Source organism: Phodopus roborovskii, unplaced genomic scaffold (genome assembly GCF_943737965.1).
Source record: "Phodopus roborovskii unplaced genomic scaffold, PHOROB, whole genome shotgun sequence".
Taxonomy (NCBI): domain Eukaryota; kingdom Metazoa; phylum Chordata; class Mammalia; order Rodentia; family Cricetidae; genus Phodopus; species Phodopus roborovskii.
The window spans coordinates 15,746,822-15,765,752 of record NW_026125052.1 but is presented as its reverse complement, the minus strand read 5'-3'; the positions used below and the strand labels follow the sequence as shown (position 1 = coordinate 15,765,752).

Genomic DNA, 18,931 nt, shown 5'->3' with positions numbered 1-18,931 from the left:
CCAATCGCCGGGCGACTCGGCCTGTGAGCTGATGGGGGGCGGGGAGGAGCCCGCTTGGGCCGGGACAAAAGCCGGATCCCGGGCAGCTGCGGGCGGCTGGAGCGATCCGGAGAGTTGGGGTGACTTGGTGCTTGCAGACGTAGGGATCCGCTTTCGGGCTTTCTCGAAAAGGTGAGTGCCACAGCCGTGTGCGCGGGCGCGATCCCCCAGTCCCCGAAAAGCTTCCTGCTTCCCTCCCCCAACCCGGAACCACCTCCCGGTTCTCTGGCTGTGCTCTCCCGCGCGCTCCCTGCACCTGCTTGGAACTTTTGTGCGGATCTCAGCTTTATGGTAGTCTCAGTCCCGGCATCGAGTCGCGTGTCTACACCCTCCCAGCCCTTTCCTAGTTTCCAGGAGTTTGCACGTTGCTTGCCGCCGACCTCGCTTCTCTTCCCTCCCGATTCCTTTGCGCGTCCTGTCTCTCCTCAGCTCCACCCAGGACCAGCTTTCGAATCTCCTCCGGCTTTTGGGGGACACTTTTTGGGGCCTCATTCGGGTTCCCCACCGGATACTTGGGCGGGAAGTAGAGAAGGCGGTGGCTGCTCGCCCCACGCCGGCCGGACTCAAGCAGGCCCGTTCTGTGGTGAATTTATAAAGCTCTGTGTCGGAGGGAGTGGGCCCCGGCCATGCGGGCTGTGCTACCCCTGAGGCCTTGCCGCGATCACTTGGCTCCATCCGGAGCGGAGGCCCCCTGCTAAGGCGTTCCCCACGGGTCCAATCCCCAAACAACAGATGGTCGGAGTGCCCAGGAGTCTGGACCAGACAAGCTCCTGAGGTGTGTGTGTGTGTGTGTGTGTGTGTGTGTGTGTGTGTGTGTGTGCGTGCGCGTGTGCAAAGGATGCTACCCTCTCCCTCCTATCAGGCTTGGCAGAGGGCCGGTGCCCGGAGCCTGCTGCTTTCTTGAAGTTCTGTTATGTGGGGGTCCTCCTGGAAAGATTTTGGAAAGGTTTGTAAGGACAGCATTAGGGCACTTTAGTCTGCCAGCCCACCCTGTCAATCCTCCCTTTAACATTGCTCAAAGCTCTCAGCCTGTTCAGTTTCTGGGGTTTCTTTACTGTTGAGAGATAACTGCCCCGGAAGGATCATTTCCACCTCTTAGAAAGCTTCTTAAACACCCTGAGGGAGCAGTAAAGGGAGGCCGGGAAGACAGAATAGCCGCTATTCCTAATCTCCATTCAGAGACTGCCTGCTGCAGCAGGGAATACTCCAGAGAATTCTGCCCGGTCCCTCTGCTGTAGGGATTGCTTGTGGTCATCTCACCCCCTCTCCCCCAGCCCTTAAAGTGAGAGTGTTTTGTCAACCCTAAGAAACATCCTCAGTAGTTCCAGCCTACCGCCATGTCCCAGAGGAGCCTTCTTGAACAGGCTTCATTCATTCATCCTTCCCTCTGGGTTGCTTTTGCTCCTGGGGCCTCTAAGTATGTTCAAGCCTGGATCACTGCAGAAAATACCCGACTCAACTCAAAAGGTCTCTTCCTGGGGCGTGTGTGTGTGTGTGTGTGTGTGTGTGTGTGTGTGTATGTGTGTGTGTGTGTGAGAAAGAGAGAGAGAGAGAGAGAGAGAGAGAGAGAGAGAGATGTGTGTGTCCGTGTTCTGACATGGTTTCTCCTGAAGAGTGCAGATTTTTGATACCAGGAAACAGTTTCTGGGATGAAACCATCCATCATGAATTTGACAGTGTCATCAGTTGCTGGAAAGGGCAGCTTACGACTTTGTGGGGAGGTGTCCAGTTGAGTTTGGGATATACTTTTGTCGCACATTTCAGTAAGTGCATACTTCCCAAAGGGTTTTTAGATCCCGGAAAGCACAGGAAACCTGAAAGATCCATTGAATCAACAATTGTAATTTTGATTGCTCTCTACTGAGGCTTTCTTGCATGTGTGAGCTATACTGGTGAGGAGCCAGGCCCTTTCTCCAGTTAATCTATGAGTTCTTTGTCTCAACCTCCCCAGCTAAACCCCAGTGCTGTAGTGGCACATCTTACTTTGGTAAGCTGGCAGAGCTTTCCTTTTCATCTCCCTGTTATTTTGTCTCCTGACCCCACCCACCCCTGGTCTCATGGAGATGGACTCAAGAAAATTATGATTTCCTTCAGTTGCCTGAGGTTGTTATTTTCTGCCCCTTCTTTCCTTGGTTGGGTCTTGGGTCTCTTTTGGGAGGTACTAAATTCTGGGTGCTGCTGCCAGTCTTCTGTCAGTGTCTGAGAAGGCTTGGCGAAGGGGCTTCCTTTCTTCTGGAATGTGTTTTCCTGTTTGTTGAAGATGTACCTGTGAGTGACTGAAAGTGGTCAGTGCCACCCCCCTCCTCTTTCTGCTTAATGTGCCCTGGGCTGTGCTCTGTTTGAGAGGGGGGTAGGGGTGTGCCCATTAGATTTCAGGACCAGTTTTTCTGGTCTTGAGTCAAGAAGGTTGGGAAATGGTACTGGAGTGGGTGGGGGCTGAGGACTTGGGGGCAGCGGGGCTAGTTGGGGCGGGGCTAGTTGGGGCGTCTCCTTCAGAAGCCAACTGAGAAGGAGTTACAAGTTACTCCAGGAAAAGCACTGGGAAGGTCTCTGAGCCCCTTTCCATGTACCCACTTGAGGCCAGGTCCCAAGCTGAATATATCCATTGTGGTGAGTTAGAGACAGGGAAACAGCCAGGCCACTATTAGTGCCAGAAGCCTCTCCTGCATTGCCTGTTGGAGTTCAGTGTGGCTCTGTGACACTTGCCTTCCCTGGGCTAGGAAAGGAGACTAACCAGCCAGCTCCTTAATTCACCCTCCTTCTGTGAACTTGACTTTCCTCTCCCTAGCAAATTCAACAGCTTCCCTTCTGGTCCTTTGGGAGAGCTGGGCAGCCTGTCATCATTTAGTCAGGCACTTGGCATGCATGACCGGCTTTCCTTTCTCCATCTCTTCTCACTGTTTTCCATAAGCTGTTCTGGGGGAGAGTGGGTGTGTCTGGCAAGGTAGTAGACAGGAAAGATGAGTGCATTCTCATCATAGATTCTTCCAAATCAAAGGGGGCCAGTCTTGGGAGAAATGTCTTTCTATTAGGCCTGCAGGGGCTGTTTCTGGAGATCCGGGAGTGTTAGGACTCAAGTCCTGCTGGTGAGTCTGGCAAGTTTACCCCCTCCCTCTGAACTTTGATTCCTCATCTGAGAACTGGAATTCTGAGTCTGAGTGGACTTGATGTATGAGCTCACATGACAAGTGTTATTTCTTGCAGTGCTGGAGACCAAACCCAGGGTCTTATGCATGCCACTGAGCTATGCTCCCAGCCTCTAAGATGAGTTTCTCTGCACATGTCACTAAAGATGGCTTCTGCCTTCTCCCAAGTTCTGGCTCAGTTAAGGATGACTAGTACGGGGTGGTCCCCAGAGAGGCCTCTGTTTTGCTCAAAGTTAACTGCTAAGATGACTCAGTGGGGTCATATGATCTGCAGGTCATAGTTCCCTGCCCTGTGACTGTTGTGTATGTACTCTGAGGTGGGAGTCTAGTGTTCTAGGAGAAAAGAGCTTTGAGGTAATGGTCTCCTTCCTCCTAGTCCACTGAGGCCTGTAGTCTATGGTGGGGACATATGTGAGTGAGTCAGTCTGGGAGGAAGATAAAACCAGCTTGTGCAGTTCCAGCAATGATCTTCACAGGTCAGGGGACATAAGAGTAGGTCAGTGTGTGTGCCCACCTCAGAGAGCATTTGGATCAAACCTTGGTGTTCCTGGCTTCCCCTTTGATCTGCCTTTTGCTCAGGGCTGAATGTGGTTGTGGCCAGCTAGTTTGCCCAAAGGGAATAGAGACAAAGTTAAGGTCAGGCTAAGAGTTCCAGAGGAATTGCACATTTTTTTATGTTTCCCTCCCTTCCTCTCTCCCTCCCTTCCTCCTTTCCTCTTCTCTTCCTCCCTCCCTCCCTTTCTCTATTTGAGACTAGATTTCATATGGGTCAGGCTGGCCTTGACCTTCTGATCCTTCTCCCACTACCCCGGGGTGATGGGATTATGGGAATATACTACAATGTCTGGTGCTATGTTCCTAATTTTCTGTTGTTTCTTTAGCTTTAGGTCTAGATCTATGTCTCTGCTGATGAAGCTGCTCTGACAACATCTCCCATCCCCTCCTGCCAAAGCAGCCTTTTTCCTTTCTTTTGAGAAAATCCAAAATCTAGTTTTATTGTTTGGGGTGGGGGAGGGCGGGCAGCTAGGAATAGATCCAACCTTCTGGGGAAGTTACTGCATTGACTTTGCTAGCTGATAGTTTCCTCTTACCCTCACAGGTAAACCGGGTCTGTCTGCAGCCATGTCAGCCAAGGCAATTTCCGAGCAGACTGGCAAAGAACTCCTGTACAAGTACATCTGTACCACCTCTGCCATCCAGAACCGGTTCAAGTATGCCCGGGTTACTCCTGACACCGACTGGGCGCATCTGCTGCAAGACCACCCCTGGCTGCTCAGCCAGGTGAGCTTTGCCTGCTTCCTAAACTCTTCTTTCCAACCCAGGCTCTGAGGAGGAGAAAGCATCTGATTTGTTGGAGGTGTCCCAAGGAGTTACATGATTGCACATTTGCCTGTGAGAGAATGCAGCTGGCTGAGCAGGGTCTTGAGTTTGCTCTGGGCCCTTCATATGGACTTGGAACCAGACAGACTGGTATCCAAATCACACTTGTCTGTTTATGAACCATGTGGCCTGGGGCAAACCATTTCATTTCTCTTTGAGTTAGGTTCCCCAACTGTCAAATAGGGATAATACTTTATGAGCTATAAGGATCAGCAAGAATATCCAGGAAGCATTTAGTGTGCTGTCTAGCAGTTGGTAGATGGTCAGCTTTTTAAAAAAAAAAAAAAAGGTGTATACCTTCCTTTCCCAAAGTGGAGCACAAAGTGGGTTGAGGGACTGACTGCTTGGCCTGGTGTTGTTAGGGTTTAAGTGCAGGTAGGGATAGGAATGATCAGTTTGTTTCCAAAAGTCCTTTGTCATCCTAAGGATCTGCTCTAAGTCTTTTAGAACACCAGAATTGGCCCATTTTCTAAAGATGCTCACTCACTGAGCATCTTACTCTGTGCCAGGCTCGTCCTAGTTGTCTCTTGGTGGTCAAAAGATTTGACTGGGATAGGTGAGAAAAACTCCAGGATGGGGAAGTGGTCCTGATGGATAAATGAGTTAGTTGGAAACAGGGTGATGAAAAGCCATACAACTTCACCTCCTATACTACCTCTTCCTTTCTCACTGTAAGTTCCAACCCTTTTCATTCCAGAGCTTGGTAGTCAAGCCAGACCAGCTGATCAAACGTCGAGGAAAGCTTGGCCTAGTCGGGGTCAACCTCACTCTGGATGGAGTCAAATCCTGGCTAAAACCTCGACTGGGACATGAGGCCACTGTGAGTCTTGGTGTAGGGGATCAGGGTGGTAACAGCATGGTAACCTCCAGATAATCAACCTAAGGCTCACGACCAGTCACATAGCATTGGAGAAGGATGGAGTGTGGGTCTGCCCTCGCTGCAGCCCAGTCTTGGTGGCCATTCCCAGCTCCCTCATCAGGAACTTAATCCATTGATAGTGCTTCAGCTAAGATGCACTGTAGTTGTAACCCCAGAACAATTAGGGAGCCAGAAACTGACCACCAGCCTAGAGATAGGACTCAAGCTCATTCTGGGTACTGTTTGCTCTCCAAATAACTGCTTGGTTTCCAAATAAAGTTGTGGGAGTTTAGGGTGACATGCTTACAAAGAAGGTGGAATAGAACAAGATAAAAGGGGGAGCTTCAGAATTATTAGGCAAGAGAAATATGCTGGATGGAGAGCCATGTACAAAGACAGTTATTAATGCTGAAGAGGAAGCTCAGTTCTCCCAGCTTGGTGATTATTGTCAGCTATGAGGATGAGAGCTAGAATGAAATGTGGCTTAGGAAGCTAAGCAATGCTCGGTGATAAAACTGTGTTTCTTCTCCTCCTCATTCCACAAGGGAGGTAGAGAAGAGGGGAGGGCGTAGGTTGAAGCTTGGCCTAGCCTCGAGAGGATGTATGTCTGTGTCTGCGTGGCACAGAGTTCTGCAGAAACTGGTGCCCCTCTGGCATAGGCACAGGTCAGGGATGAGGTGTTCTTTTCATTAGCTACCCTGGGGAGATGGCATCAGAGACATCTTTCTGCATGTTGGGCTTCCTCAAAGCAGCTGTGTCTGTCTCCTAGGCTCTGGTCCTTGAAGGTCAAGACGAATCTTTGAAGCTGCTCATGGGTCCAGGGGTAGGGGGATCTGACCTCTGAGTTCCCAGGCCCCTGTGGAGAGTGTGGTGGGGCTGGGTACTGAGCAGTGTCCCCAGGGAGCACATCATGCTCCCTTCCTAGTGTGCTGACAGGAGGGAGGGAGATGTCATGGACATCTGAGCTGGCAGCAGTGTCGGACCTGGCTGGAGCGGTTCATTACCTCTGATGGATCACTGTCTGGTTCCTGACTCAGCAATGACGCACAGGCGGGCAGGCGGGGGGTTCAGAAGATGAGGGCTGTCTCGCCTCTGCTGCCGCCAGGGACCCACTCAAGCTGATTAGCTCTGCAGTCCCTTTGTCTTCAGCCAGGAAACACAGGAGGGAAAGTTTTCCCTAATCAGCCTCTGGCTCTCCTCTCCCCTGCCCCTCAAGCCTGGACTCCTGTCCTTAGGCTGGGTCACTGTGTCTACCTCAGGGCAAAGTAGTGTGCCTGCACCATTATACCCAAGTTCCCATCTCCCTGCTTGACTGCCGGGGCCAGTGAGATTGATCAGTGGGTAAGGCACTTGCCACCAGGCTGGATGACCTGTGTTTGATTCTTGGGATCCACATGGTAGAGGGAGATCTGAGTTATTCTCTGATCTCCACGTGGTCATCACTGTATACACATATTCCTGCCACCCTTCCCAAACGTGAGTAAAAGTAAAAATGTAAAGAGGGGATCTCCCGAGAACTTAAGGCTATCTGCCTGTGACCCCATTGCCCTGACTTCTGGAGAAATCTCTTTGCTGCGTGTGGTCTTAGTGCTTGGGCGGTGCCTTTGTGAAGAAGACACCATGCATTTAAGCTGCATCTCCCTCACTTTCTCCGTAGGTCGGCAAAGCCAAAGGCTTCCTCAAGAACTTTCTCATTGAACCTTTCGTCCCTCACAGTCAGGTATGTGAGGCATGACCAAGCTGGGTCTTCTTCCTCCTTCAGCTTTGCCCTCCTAAAATGAAGACAGGAGAGACTGAGGTGCCTGGGGGAATAGCCAAAGGAGACCAGGATCTCCAAAGCTTCTGCACAGGCCTGGAGGAAATTATGAGTAAGGAATCTGGGGATGAAAGAAAGGCTTAGTTTGCAGCAAAACGGAGTGAGAGCAGATAGCAGGGGACTTCCTAATGTTGGGATGAGAAGGACCTGAAGACAGTTGGGGCTTCGTCTTTTCTTGTCCCTTGGCAGAAAGTGGTAAACATTTCTTTCCCCTTGGGGAGCACTTTGTATTGGGGTCTAGAAATGAGACCACAGGGGTTGGGTTCCACTCCTGGGGTGAGGCCTTCTGACCCCTTCCCAGATTAGTACCCTCACCACTTCACTCCATCTTTACTTGCAAGGCGGAAGAGTTCTATGTGTGTATCTATGCTACTCGGGAAGGAGACTACGTCCTCTTCCACCATGAAGGGGGTGTGGATGTGGGCGATGTGGATGCCAAAGCCCAGAAGCTGCTTGTGGGTGTGGATGAGAAGCTGAACACCGAGGACATTAAGAGGCACCTGTTGGTCCACGCTCCTGAAGACAAGAAAGAGTTGAGTTCTGAGAGGGATGGTATGGGCACGACTAGGGACAAGTCCAGTACAACACAGGAGACCAGTGCACTGGGCTCTGGGTACAGGAGAGAGGAAGTAGAGTTGCTGTCCCTGCTTGGGAGCAGGTGATGGGTACAAGTTTGTCTTGAGGGAGGGAACCACGTGTTCCGGAGGGTGCTGGCTTGGAATCCGTCTGCAGTATGCCAGCCTCATCCCTCACCTCCTTGCCCCTGTCTGTCTGGTGCCTTCTCTAGCTCTGAGCGTGACAGCTTCTTTCCGCCTCAGAGTCTGAGGAGTGACATCCAAGGGAGCAGTGCTGGCAGAGGACAGTCGAGGCCAAAGGGTCAGGAGTGGAGAAGTAGGGCTGGGCTGTCAGTGACAGTGAAATTGCTGTAGCGAAGGGGGTGGGAATGGAGTCCTGACTGATGGGTTAACCGGCCCTCTTTCCCTTTCCCTTCTAGAATCCTGGCCAGCTTCATCTCTGGCCTGTTCAATTTCTACGAGGATCTGTACTTTACCTACCTTGAGATCAACCCCCTTGGTAACAAGCTTTGTTTGCTGGGGATGGAACAGGGATGGGCTCCCATATCTACAGTAACCCTGGCTTTGGTGTTCAGAGAGCCTGGGCATTCGTGCCAGAAGGCAATATAAAACTTCTATGGGTATTCAAGGCGTCCCCATAAAGAAGTGGTCTTCAGTGCCACCTCCTGTTTCTGAGTGCCCAGGCTGTAATTTATTCAACTTAACCAACTTCAACTTCTTTCTTTGGCCTTAATTTGTCCTGCTCTGAGGGAGTCCTGGCTTGAGTCTGTCTGTTGGGTTGTTGCTCCTATCTGCAGGTTAGGCTTCCCAGGCTCTGGTCTGATCCTCCCTGTATCCTTGGAGGCTTCACTAGCCCTCCCTCTCAGGGAGTTGGTCAATCATTTACTACCCCTAGCACCAAGAAGAGCTGGCTACAGGCTCTCAAGCTGTGAAGGAGACAGATGGCCTGGCAGATTCTGGCTAGGCCTCTCAGGGCAGAGTCCAAGAAGAGGGGAGTTACCAAATTCCAGCTGAGGATGCAGCCCCTGTATTGGCCAGATGGCTGTGTGCTAACTTAATTAGCTAAATGGCCAGGGAAGAAATAAGGATGCTTAGTGAGGCATTGCAGATGAATATGCTGGCTTTGAGCCCAGAGCACTCTGGGGGACTTTGCACACTGAGACTTCCCTAGCTAGAACACAGAAACCCCAGATGTACACACCTAGGGCTCTGACAGAAGTGGTGCACACGTGTGTGGGTGTGGTAGGGGTGTTGCACACGTGTGTGGGTGTGTGTAGCGGTGGTGGTAGCTGCGGTTTTGTTGTTGTTTTGGGTGGTGGTTTAGTTCTTTTGAGGTAGGGTCTAGTCTAGTTCACACTAGCTTCAGACTCACTATTTAGCTGAGGATGACCATGAACATCTGGTCTTCCTGTTTTTCCTGTGCTCCCATTATCTTCTTCAACATTTTTTATTTATTTAAATTAACTTTAAGCATTAAAACATCTTGACTTGTGTATATGTCTTTGTGCCTGTGGTGACCAGGAAGAGTGTGTCTGATGGTTGCAGTTACAAGCACTTGTGAGCTCCCTACATGGGTTCTGGGTCTTGAACACAGGTCCTCTAGAAGAACACCAAGCTCTCTTAACTGCTGAGCCACTGATCCTTCTCACCAGCCCTTTTATTTTATTTTATTTTATTTTATTTTATTTTATTTTATTTGCATTGCTTGTGTGAGGGTGTCAGGAACTGTAGTTACAGACAGCTGTGTGCTGGGAACTGAACTCAGATCCTCTGGAAGAACAGTCAGTACTCCTAACCACTGAGCCATCCCTCCAGCCCCATCCTTTACTTTTCAATATATTATTTGGTGTAAGGGATTGAACCAACTCCCGCAAGCAGGTTTTGTTTTGCCTACTGGTAGGATATGGGTAGGCCAATGCTTGACTATTTAAAGCAGGGAGTATGGCATTTTATGAAGGTATCAAAACTTGCTATGGCAGCTAGCAGATTTCCTTTGACCTGTTACCTGAAGGCCAGCGAGTGGGGAATGTTCTGAGACGCTCCATAAGGGCCATTCTGACTTACAGTGATTAGGGATGTGTGAGAGTGCATGGGCCACAGCTGGAGGAGTCTGGAGGGATGGTTTGGAGGCTGATGGTTGCCTCACTGAAAAGTTGGTGTCTGACTGCTTTGACTTTTCTTTAGTGGTGACCAAAGATGGTGTCTACATCCTTGACTTGGCGGCCAAGGTGGATGCCACGGCTGACTACATCTGCAAAGTGAAGTGGGGTGATATAGAGTTCCCTCCCCCATTTGGGCGTGAAGCATATCCGGAGGTGAGGCAGGTTTGGAGAGGAGATGGAGGCTGATGGGGCCTAGGAGACAGCGTGACTAATCCTAGACAATCATTTTGTCCCCATCTTGGCTCTGTATTTGGCAAGGAAAAGAAAAATGGAGAACCATTTAATTTTCTTAAAATCCCAGTGAGGTTGGGGGGTCGGGATGGGAATCAGCCAAGCCTCTGAATCTTGGCCAGAAATCCTATTAGGCATCACTCTAAATCAGCCTCTCTGGGCTCTTCACTTGATTTGTTGCTTCTTGATAATTCCAAGTGGCTCTTCCCAGCCCTGACGGGAAGGTTCTTCTCTTGGCCACTGGCTGAGAATTTTAATTGCTGCTCCCCACCCCATCCTTTGAGAAGTCCTCCCAGCAGGAGCAGGCCTTCTGTGAAGTCATCTAGCCAGGCTGTAGGAAGGAAGAGGGCTGGGGAGTGGACGAGGATGTGGGGTGAGCTAAGGGTAGGAGCTGGTGGGGAGAGTGTGATGGAAGCAGCAGGACATAGTGAGGTCTGGACTTGGGCAGAGGACCAAGGACTTGAAGTCGGGATGAGCTGAGGTTGTTTCCAGGATGTAGGCAGCTTTGGTACTTTGAAGGTACTATCACATTCTGTCCCAGACCTGGGACCTTACAGTTCCCCATTCCCCGTCTCACTAATGTGCCTTCAGATAGAGAGGTGTGGTCTTGGGGGCTTGGGACCTCGTGAAAGGGGTGCCCACAAGGCCCCCTGTGGTTATCTGTTCCCCAGGAAGCCTACATTGCCGACCTGGACGCCAAAAGTGGGGCAAGCTTGAAGCTGACTTTGCTGAACCCCAAGGGGCGGATCTGGACCATGGTTGCTGGGGGCGGCGCCTCCGTCGTGTACAGGTGACAAGAAGGAGGGCTGCAGATGGCTGCCAACCAGGTCCACCCACACAGTCCTGGAGTCCCCAGTTTCTCACCTGTCTGTGGTCAGTGAACTGACTGAGCAGATGAAAGCAGTGGCATCCTTGAGGATTTCAAGTGGCTCTGGGACCACCTGCCCTGTACACAGTGTCTTCTGCAACTTTATTTAATTCAAAATAATTGCAGTCTATGGTTTTAGTTCTTGTAATTGATGTTGTGTGCCTCATAGAAAAGTAACCAAAGGAAAAAAAGAAAAGCACACTAGAAAGTAAAAGCTGCTCACCTACCCTCCCAGGGTCACCCCTGAGAACAGTTTGCTCTCCTTGGGCATTTTAATGCCTAAACGCTTGCACTTTCTCACTTTATAGAAGTGCTGGGACCATGTTTTATTCCCTTTGAACAGCTGGTAGTTGTTCTTTCTCGGAATTCCGGTAGATGTGTGATCTGCCATAGGCCTCCTGTTGCTCCAGCTTCTGCAGTTTGCTCCCTGAGGATTCCTGCTGCATACTAGTTCTTGTGTCTCTGGGCCGTGTGAGGCAGCTGCTCATTGTTCATTTTACCCACGCTGTCTGCCCAGAACCTTGGTGCCCTGAGGCTGGCAAAGTGCTCTGCCCGGGAGAGGCTCAAGGCACATCGACCTTGAAGTGAGGCGCGTGTGTGGGTTGAAGGTTATAGGTCTGTGAAGCCTGTTCTGCAGGCTGACTTCCATGCTTGTGGGAATGATGGACAGCTCTGTACAGGTTTTACTCCTCTGCCCTGAAAAAGCGCTGAGTTCTGTGTCTCTCTGGCAGTGATACCATCTGTGATCTTGGAGGTGTCAATGAGCTGGCGAATTACGGGGAGTACTCGGGTGCGCCCAGTGAACAGCAGACCTATGACTATGCCAAGACCATCCTCTCACTTATGACTCGAGAGAAGCACCCAGATGGTGAGGCACCGGCATGAGTGCATGGGGGTGTACACACACTTTCTGGGGTGGCTCAGTGTGTGGAACAGATTTGTGCTAGGAGTCACTGAGGCCATCGTCCTTTGCAACTTGAGACTAGGCATTTCATTTTAGGGTCTATTTTTTTTGCAGTGCTCCTGGACACTGGCAACATCATTCAGAGGTGCTCATGTTTGGCAAGGAGAGCATGTGACATTTACCTTATGTATGAATAGGGAGGCAGAAGAAGAAAGGAGGTGGCATGCTTTTGCTGTGGTGAATATAAACTTGTAGCTTAGTGATATCTTCCAGCTTACCAGGCTTTGTGCCCCCCAGTGTCCCTATCCCACCTTCCCAATTTTAGGGCTGTATATACCAGTTCCCTTTAAGAGAGAGAAGAAAGGCGGTAGTGGCACATGCCTCCTTTAAGCCCAGCACTTGAGACAGAGTCAGGCAGATCTCCGAGTTCAAGGCAAGTCTTGTCTACAGAGCAAGTTCCAGGACAGATAGGGCTGTTACAGAAAAACCCTGTCTCAGAAAACGAGAGAGAGAGAGAGAGAGAGAGAGAGAGAGAGAGAGAGAGAGAGATTTTCCCAGAGATTCCCACCAGAGGTATCAAGACACCAAGCTGGACTTCTGCATAGCAGCAGAAGTAAGATAGAGACTACAGGTTTGAGCAACCACCACTGTGGTAATGTGGATAGTGGAGAGCTGAGCTGATAAAGCTGAGTGGCTATCTGAGGAGATCGTCCTACTCGCTCCCTGTACCGCTTCCAGTTAGAGCATCTTTGCTCGAGGAGCCAGAAAGTCCTCAGCTAATTAATTGCCAGGGTCAAGCTCAAGTCTTTCATTTCTGACTTTGTGTTACTTTGTTTTTACTCCCAATCTAGGCAAGATCCTCATCATTGGAGGCAGCATCGCAAACTTCACCAATGTGGCTGCCACCTTCAAGGTAACTTACTGTGAGCAGTGGTAGCTGCAATTCCTGGGGAAAACGGGCTCGGGGCAAGTTACTGTGCCTTGGTCTGGTCAAGGGCTTGTGACGAGGGTCTGTCTGTCTCTTTTTTTTTGGTGTTGGAGATTGACCCCTGTCCTAGGGCCCTTGTGGAGGAAGCAGAAGACAGATGTGGATCTAAAGCTATGTTGTCTCTGCAGTGTCACTTGCTGGAAAATAACTCTTCCCATCTGCAGCAGAGGGGGAAGTTGAAGGCCTGTCTCTTCTCAGAACCAGTTCTCAGATGCTTGGTGTGATTGTCCTCATTCTCAGAGCTGATGCACTGGGTTCTCTGCAGTTGGGGATCTCAGTCAGTCACCAGTCCCTGCTCTAAAACCTTGGAATAAGGACAGCTTCTAATGACTTCAGCCAGCCAGAATCCTCTGAGTCTGTATGTGTCCCTATGCATGGCCACGAGTCTGGACCTTGGGACCATGCTTTTAAAGAAACATGACTCCAGTTCACAAAGACGACAGAGCTAACATTTCTCAGCAGTCACCCCTTTCAGGCTAGCCTTTCACAGGGCTGTTCATTATTTCATGTCATGGTGCTCAGTGCAGCTTGTCAGAAACATGCCATGTGGTCACCCATCTATGTCTTGAGAATAATAGTGTCCATCTTGAAAGTCTGAGCTCTCAAGAAGCGAAGGACTGCCTACAACAGGGTCTCTCTAATTCGATGAAGTGGTTTTACATCAGCAGCTTTAACTTGGGAGTGTCCTGCAGTGCAGCTAGCATCCTTGTTGAGGGGATGGTAGGCATCAAGCAGGAATTGTGTAACATCCTGTGACTTGAAGTCAGCATTCTGTTTGGAGAAGTGCAGCAGTGCAGCTTCTCATTTTCCAGACTGTCATCGTAGGCGCTCTTAGGTGGCTTTTGGTGTTAAGGAAGATAAGATGTATCATAACTGAGAAGCCTTGCATAGGTCCCCGACACCCCCCACCCCCACCCCAGTTGAAATAAGAGGTAAGAGTGACTGCAGCCAGAACAAGAGGGATCTGGAAGCAGTGTTTATTGGTGTTCGTGTGTGCCAGAATGTTGAGGGGTATGTTTCTTGGCTACTCCGTGGTCATTCTTCAACACAAGTGGCCACACGTTGGGCCTGGAGTTTCTCAGTTCACATAGCATGTGTGTAACCCCCTGTAGTCCTTGACCACTAGGACTTGCTGTGCTGTGTGAGAAGTGGCCCTTTTTCATGTACATCTGTACACTTGTTTATTGTGGTTATAAATAGATTGTGGCTGCCTTGTTCTAATCATATGTCTCTGTTGTCCTTTGGCTTTCTTTAGGGCATTGTGAGAGCAATTCGAGATTACCAGGGTCCTCTGAAGGAGCATGAGGTTACAATCTTTGTCCGAAGGGGTGGCCCCAACTATCAAGAGGGATTACGGGTGATGGGAGAAGTTGGTAAGATGGTAACCTTTTTTTTTTCAAGACAGGGTTTCTCCGTGTAGCCCAGGCTGTCCTGGAACTTGCTCTGTTGACCAGGCTGGCCTCAGATTCAGAGATCTACCTGTCTCTGTCTCCTGAGTACTGGGTTAAGGCGTGCACCACCACTCCCATCCTCCTTGTTGTTTTAAGATTATTTTGTGTATGAGTGTTTTGCCTGTATGTGTATATATATACTGTATGCAGTGCCTGGTGCCTACAGATAACAAAAGAGGGCGTATGATCCTCTGCAAGTGCTATTAAAGATAGTTGTGAACCACTATGTGGGTGCTGGGAATTGAGTCTGGGTCCTTTGCAAGAGCAACAAGTGCTCCTAACTGCTGGGCTGTCCCTCCAGCATCCACCATCCTCTCCCTTCTGTCTGGAAGGCCTGTAGCATGTCTCCTTAACTGTCCTAGAAAAGGCTTTCTGGAGTCCTCCATGCTCTGCCACGCCCTGGTGGAGGCCTGTAAATTGAGAATGACTAGGCTCTACGTTTAACAAATTCAGAATGCCTGCTCCAAGCCTAGTAGTGCACTGGGTACTAGAGCTTTAACTTGACTCTAATGTCCGGACATGCGGATGCCATGAAGTAATTAAAGGAGACAGGTGACTGGAAAGGGTAACATTTAATAAAGACTTAGAGCAGGGGAGTGCAGCTTAGGGATAACTTCTGCAGAGAATGGGACATAGTCCAAGGCTTCACAGTGTGTGTGTGTGTGTGTGTGTGTGTGTGTGTGTGTGTGTGTGTTGGGGGGACCCACAGACTGGGTAGACTGGGGTCACCAGGGAGAAGGTGACATGGCTGTGACTGAGTTGGGAGCCATCTGCATTTGAGCAGAGGGGCAGCGTGTGTGACTTAGGTGTTTTTGAGAGAAGGTAGAAGAGTGGCCAGAGTAGAAGCCAATCACTTAGGAGATTGTGGAAGCATTTCAGAAAAGCAGTTCTCTTCATGGGAAGTTCCAGAAAGTGAAAAATGGAAGACATTTTTTTTTCTTGTCAGTGAGCTTGATGTCTGATTGGAAAAGGTATGACCTTTCCATCTTCCATTTTCCAAAATTCAGTCTCCATGACAAGCTCCCCACCCTCACCAGTCACCTAAAGTGATACCAAGTGCTACTTCCCATCTGTTCATCTAAAGTGAAGAAATTGCCCGATGTGGTTTTATGCCTTTAATCCCAGCACTCACGGGGCAGAGGTAGGTGGGTTTCTGAGTTGAGGCCAGCCTGGTCTACATAGCAAGCTCCAGGCTAGCAGAGCCACACAGTGAGACAAAGAACAAAACAGTGCAGGAGACACGGGAGGCAGGGTCGTGTGGATGGTGCGTGCCTTTAATGCGAGGGAGGTTAGCAGCTGGCACCTATGTTGAGCTCAGGGATGGAGGAACAGCAGGTGAAGGTGCTAGCTCTGTGGAGGAGAAGCAAGACTAGTGCCTCAGGGGAGCCAGCTAAGGGTATTTAGAAACAGAGGAGCCAGACCAGAGAGGCAGGCATGGTGAAGAATGGAGGAGTGTGGAAAGCTGGGATCCAGGTGTTCAGAGGTGCGTGCTAATACCATTCTGGCACCTGCCTGCCAGTGGCTGATGCTGCTTCCTCTCCTTGTCAACAGGTGATCTTGCGAAAGACTGGGTTGGTGGTGAAATTTTGGGCAGCTGATCTGTCTTGGATAAAAAAAAAATCAGTCTTGCCCTCACAGTGTCAGGCTTTGAGCAAGCTTGTCAAGGGGCCCTGCAGAGTCCTGTGGACTAGGTATTTACTGCAGGTCTGGAGTCACGGGCTGTTTTCCTTCTCTCACAGGGAAGACCACTGGAATCCCCATCCATGTCTTTGGCACAGAAACTCACATGACGGCTATTGTGGGCATGGCCCTGGGCCATCGGCCCATTCCCAACCAGCCACCCACAGCAGCTCATACTGCCAACTTCCTCCTTAATGCCAGTGGGAGCACATCGGTAGGTGACAGATAGCTATGTTAGTGGGAGCACATCGGTAGGTGATGGCTATGTTAGTGGGAGCACATCGGTAGGTGATGGCTATGCCAGTGGGAGCACATCGGTAGGTGATGAATAGCTTTCCTCCCACTTTAAAGGAAGGCACCACCTCACCTCCATCCCCCACTGTCCTACACAGGACACACTTCCACTTCTGGCATTTAGGGGGAGAGGAGGATACTGGGAGTGTTGGTATATGGTTATGCTCCAGTCAAAGTAAAGTAATGGAAAGACTAAAGGTTTTAAAATCCAACCCTAGTTCAAACCCTGACTGACCTTGAAGAGAGTGGGACTTGAACAGGCAGGTGTCTTAGCCACTAGGGCCTCTGTTGGCTCATGTGCAGCATGGATGGAACAAAGTCAGTTCTGTTTTGGCATTGTTAGACCAGTACTTTCCGAGTGCAGTTTAGGAAGAACACCATTGAGCTAGGTTTAATACACAGCTATAGTGGGGCAGGAGGATTGCTGTGGGTTCCATGCTAGGGTGGGATGTACATTGTGAGACTCTGTCTTATGACAAACAATGCTGTGTATAATTCTTGTTACTTCACTTCTTTGGGGCATTCAGGACCAGTGGCTCTTGTCCTCAGCCACTACCTATGACTCCTAACCCTGTTCTCTCCTTACATGACTCAAGACTCCAGCACCCAGCCGGACAGCGTCTTTTTCTGAGACTAGAGCTGATGAAGTGGCACCTGCAAAGAAAGCCAAACCAGCCATGCCCCAAGGTAACTCCCAGATGTTTAGCACAGTGCACGAAACGGCCTCTGGTGTCCTTCCTATCTCTCCCTGTGTGGGACCTGTCTGCAAAAGGCAGCAGGGAAGCAGTTTGAGCTTGGCTGTGGGTCTGGGCCTCAGCATGAGATGGGAGTGGATCTCATGAGGATGAAGTGTCTTGCGTCTTCCCTGTGAGTTCTGGAGCTGAGGGTCCACATTGCCTGAATCATTTCCCTCCCTTCCATCTTCTACCCCTCTTCCTGGGGCTGTGGATTGAACTGGGAGGGTGTGGAGGAGACAGGAGGATTTCAGCAGAACCAGGAAGAGGAATGTTCTCTCAGACTCCTAAATGAAAGACAGGAGCTGGGGAGTAGCGACAGCAAAGCTAGCTCCTCAACAGTCTGTCTTCCCCCACCAGCTAGGGCCTAATATACTTCTCTCTGTGCGCCCTTGCCTATTAGCCCTTGCACGCATCAGCTAGTTCATCTCCTTCCCAATGACAGCGGACCCGCCAGCCCTCACACTAGCAGTGGATGAGTGACACCGGCGTTCCCTGGCTGACGAGCCTTGCAGCCTCTTTGTCATATGGTCAAGCTGGACTAAGACAACTTAGAACTAATGACTGAGGCTCAAGATCAGAAGCCACTGCCTTATACTGTCCAAAGTGTCAGCTCTGTCCACAGTGGGGAATAGTGGGTCCAGCACGCTTCTGGTTTAATCATCATTCTAGGCTGCATGGGAATAGAGGGAGTGGCATTAAGAGATGGCAGTACGTCACCCGGAGGGCCGGGGGCAGGCCTCATTGTTCAGTGCACTTGCCTAGCCTTCCTCTTTTTGCCCGCCCTCTCTCTGTTCCCCGGTTCTTTGTCTTGCTTCTGTTCTGCCCACTGGTGCTTTTGCCTCTTTTGTTGGTGTCACTCCTGCTGTCCGCTGTGAAATAGACAGTGACAGCACCGGAAGGCTTGTCTGTCCCCTGTTTCTACTCTCTCCCACCAAGTCTCCCCGCCAGCAGTTCACTCAGTTTCCTTGGTCATTTTCTTTAACAGATTCAGTCCCAAGTCCAAGATCCCTGCAAGGTAGGATGCCCCCACCCACCCTGCCCCAACTCTGCGTGTGGCTTTGTTAGTGGGTTCCAGTTCCTCTGTGTGCATCGTTTCTTCCTTCCCTGGTGGGTTGCAGTGTTGTGTGTAGTATATTTTCTATCCCCACCTCGCTGTGGCCTGCCCCCGCCCCCAGGTCTCAGTCTGTTCTTTATCCCTTCCCTATCCTACTTAGTACTTGCCCTAGCACAGCACTCGCCTCGCTGTGTGGTTGTCTCTGGCTCCTTGCCCTGGAGGGAGGTGAAGATGTAAGAAGGAGCAAGAGGCAGCCCACAGTTCGGGAGACTCGGGGGTGCCAGGAGGGAGGCTCCTGGGAAAGGGCTCCATCCAGCCGGAGGAGGAGTGACAGGGCACCTCTGACTGCTGGCTGTCGTAGGGAACCACAGCGCGACCCTCATTCTCATCTGCATCTCATTTTTGCCTTGCTTTCCTGCCTCAGCTTCAGTACTGACAACTGCATCCCAGGGCTCCCACTTCCAGACCAGTGTAGATTCCTCCCAGGTTTCTGCAGAAGTGCGAAGATGTAAAGAGAGAAAGCAGGGAGGTCAGGTGGTGTCCGTCTCTGAAGTAGGTCATATTAAGGACCGGAAAGTATCTGGGCTTTGGTGTCTGAGGCCACCGTTTCCAGGGCACATTTTCATTGCATACACTTACTCATGCACACACACCTGCCCATTGACAAGAGCAAGTAGATTACTCAGTTACCAGCATCAGGACTTCCTTATGACTTTTTTTCAATACTTGGAAATCAAACTCAGAGCC

The 18,931-nt window shown here is 50.5% G+C and overlaps 1 protein-coding gene across 2 annotated transcripts in view; it reads left to right on the top strand.

Annotated features, from left to right (window-relative positions):
* Acly (ATP citrate lyase) overlaps positions 1–18,931 on the top strand; it is a 40,944-nt gene continuing 22,013 nt past the window's right edge. Inside the window, exons 1-14 of one of the 2 annotated variants that reach the window (XM_051176458.1) lie at positions 1–171; positions 4,285–4,466; positions 5,263–5,385; positions 7,082–7,144; positions 7,582–7,772; positions 8,235–8,314; positions 10,000–10,130; positions 10,880–10,998; positions 11,808–11,944; positions 12,832–12,893; positions 14,224–14,341; positions 16,159–16,313; positions 16,990–17,080; positions 18,116–18,145. In XM_051176458.1, the coding sequence (XP_051032415.1) occupies positions 4,308–4,466; positions 5,263–5,385; positions 7,082–7,144; positions 7,582–7,772; positions 8,235–8,314; positions 10,000–10,130; positions 10,880–10,998; positions 11,808–11,944; positions 12,832–12,893; positions 14,224–14,341; positions 16,159–16,313; positions 16,990–17,080; positions 18,116–18,145 (1,459 nt within the window). In that variant the 5' untranslated portion in view covers positions 1–171; positions 4,285–4,307. The remainder of the gene's footprint in view (positions 172–4,284; positions 4,467–5,262; positions 5,386–7,081; positions 7,145–7,581; positions 7,773–8,234; positions 8,315–9,999; positions 10,131–10,879; positions 10,999–11,807; positions 11,945–12,831; positions 12,894–14,223; positions 14,342–16,158; positions 16,314–16,989; positions 17,081–18,115; positions 18,146–18,931) is intronic. The other variant, XM_051176466.1, reaches the window with a different exon arrangement.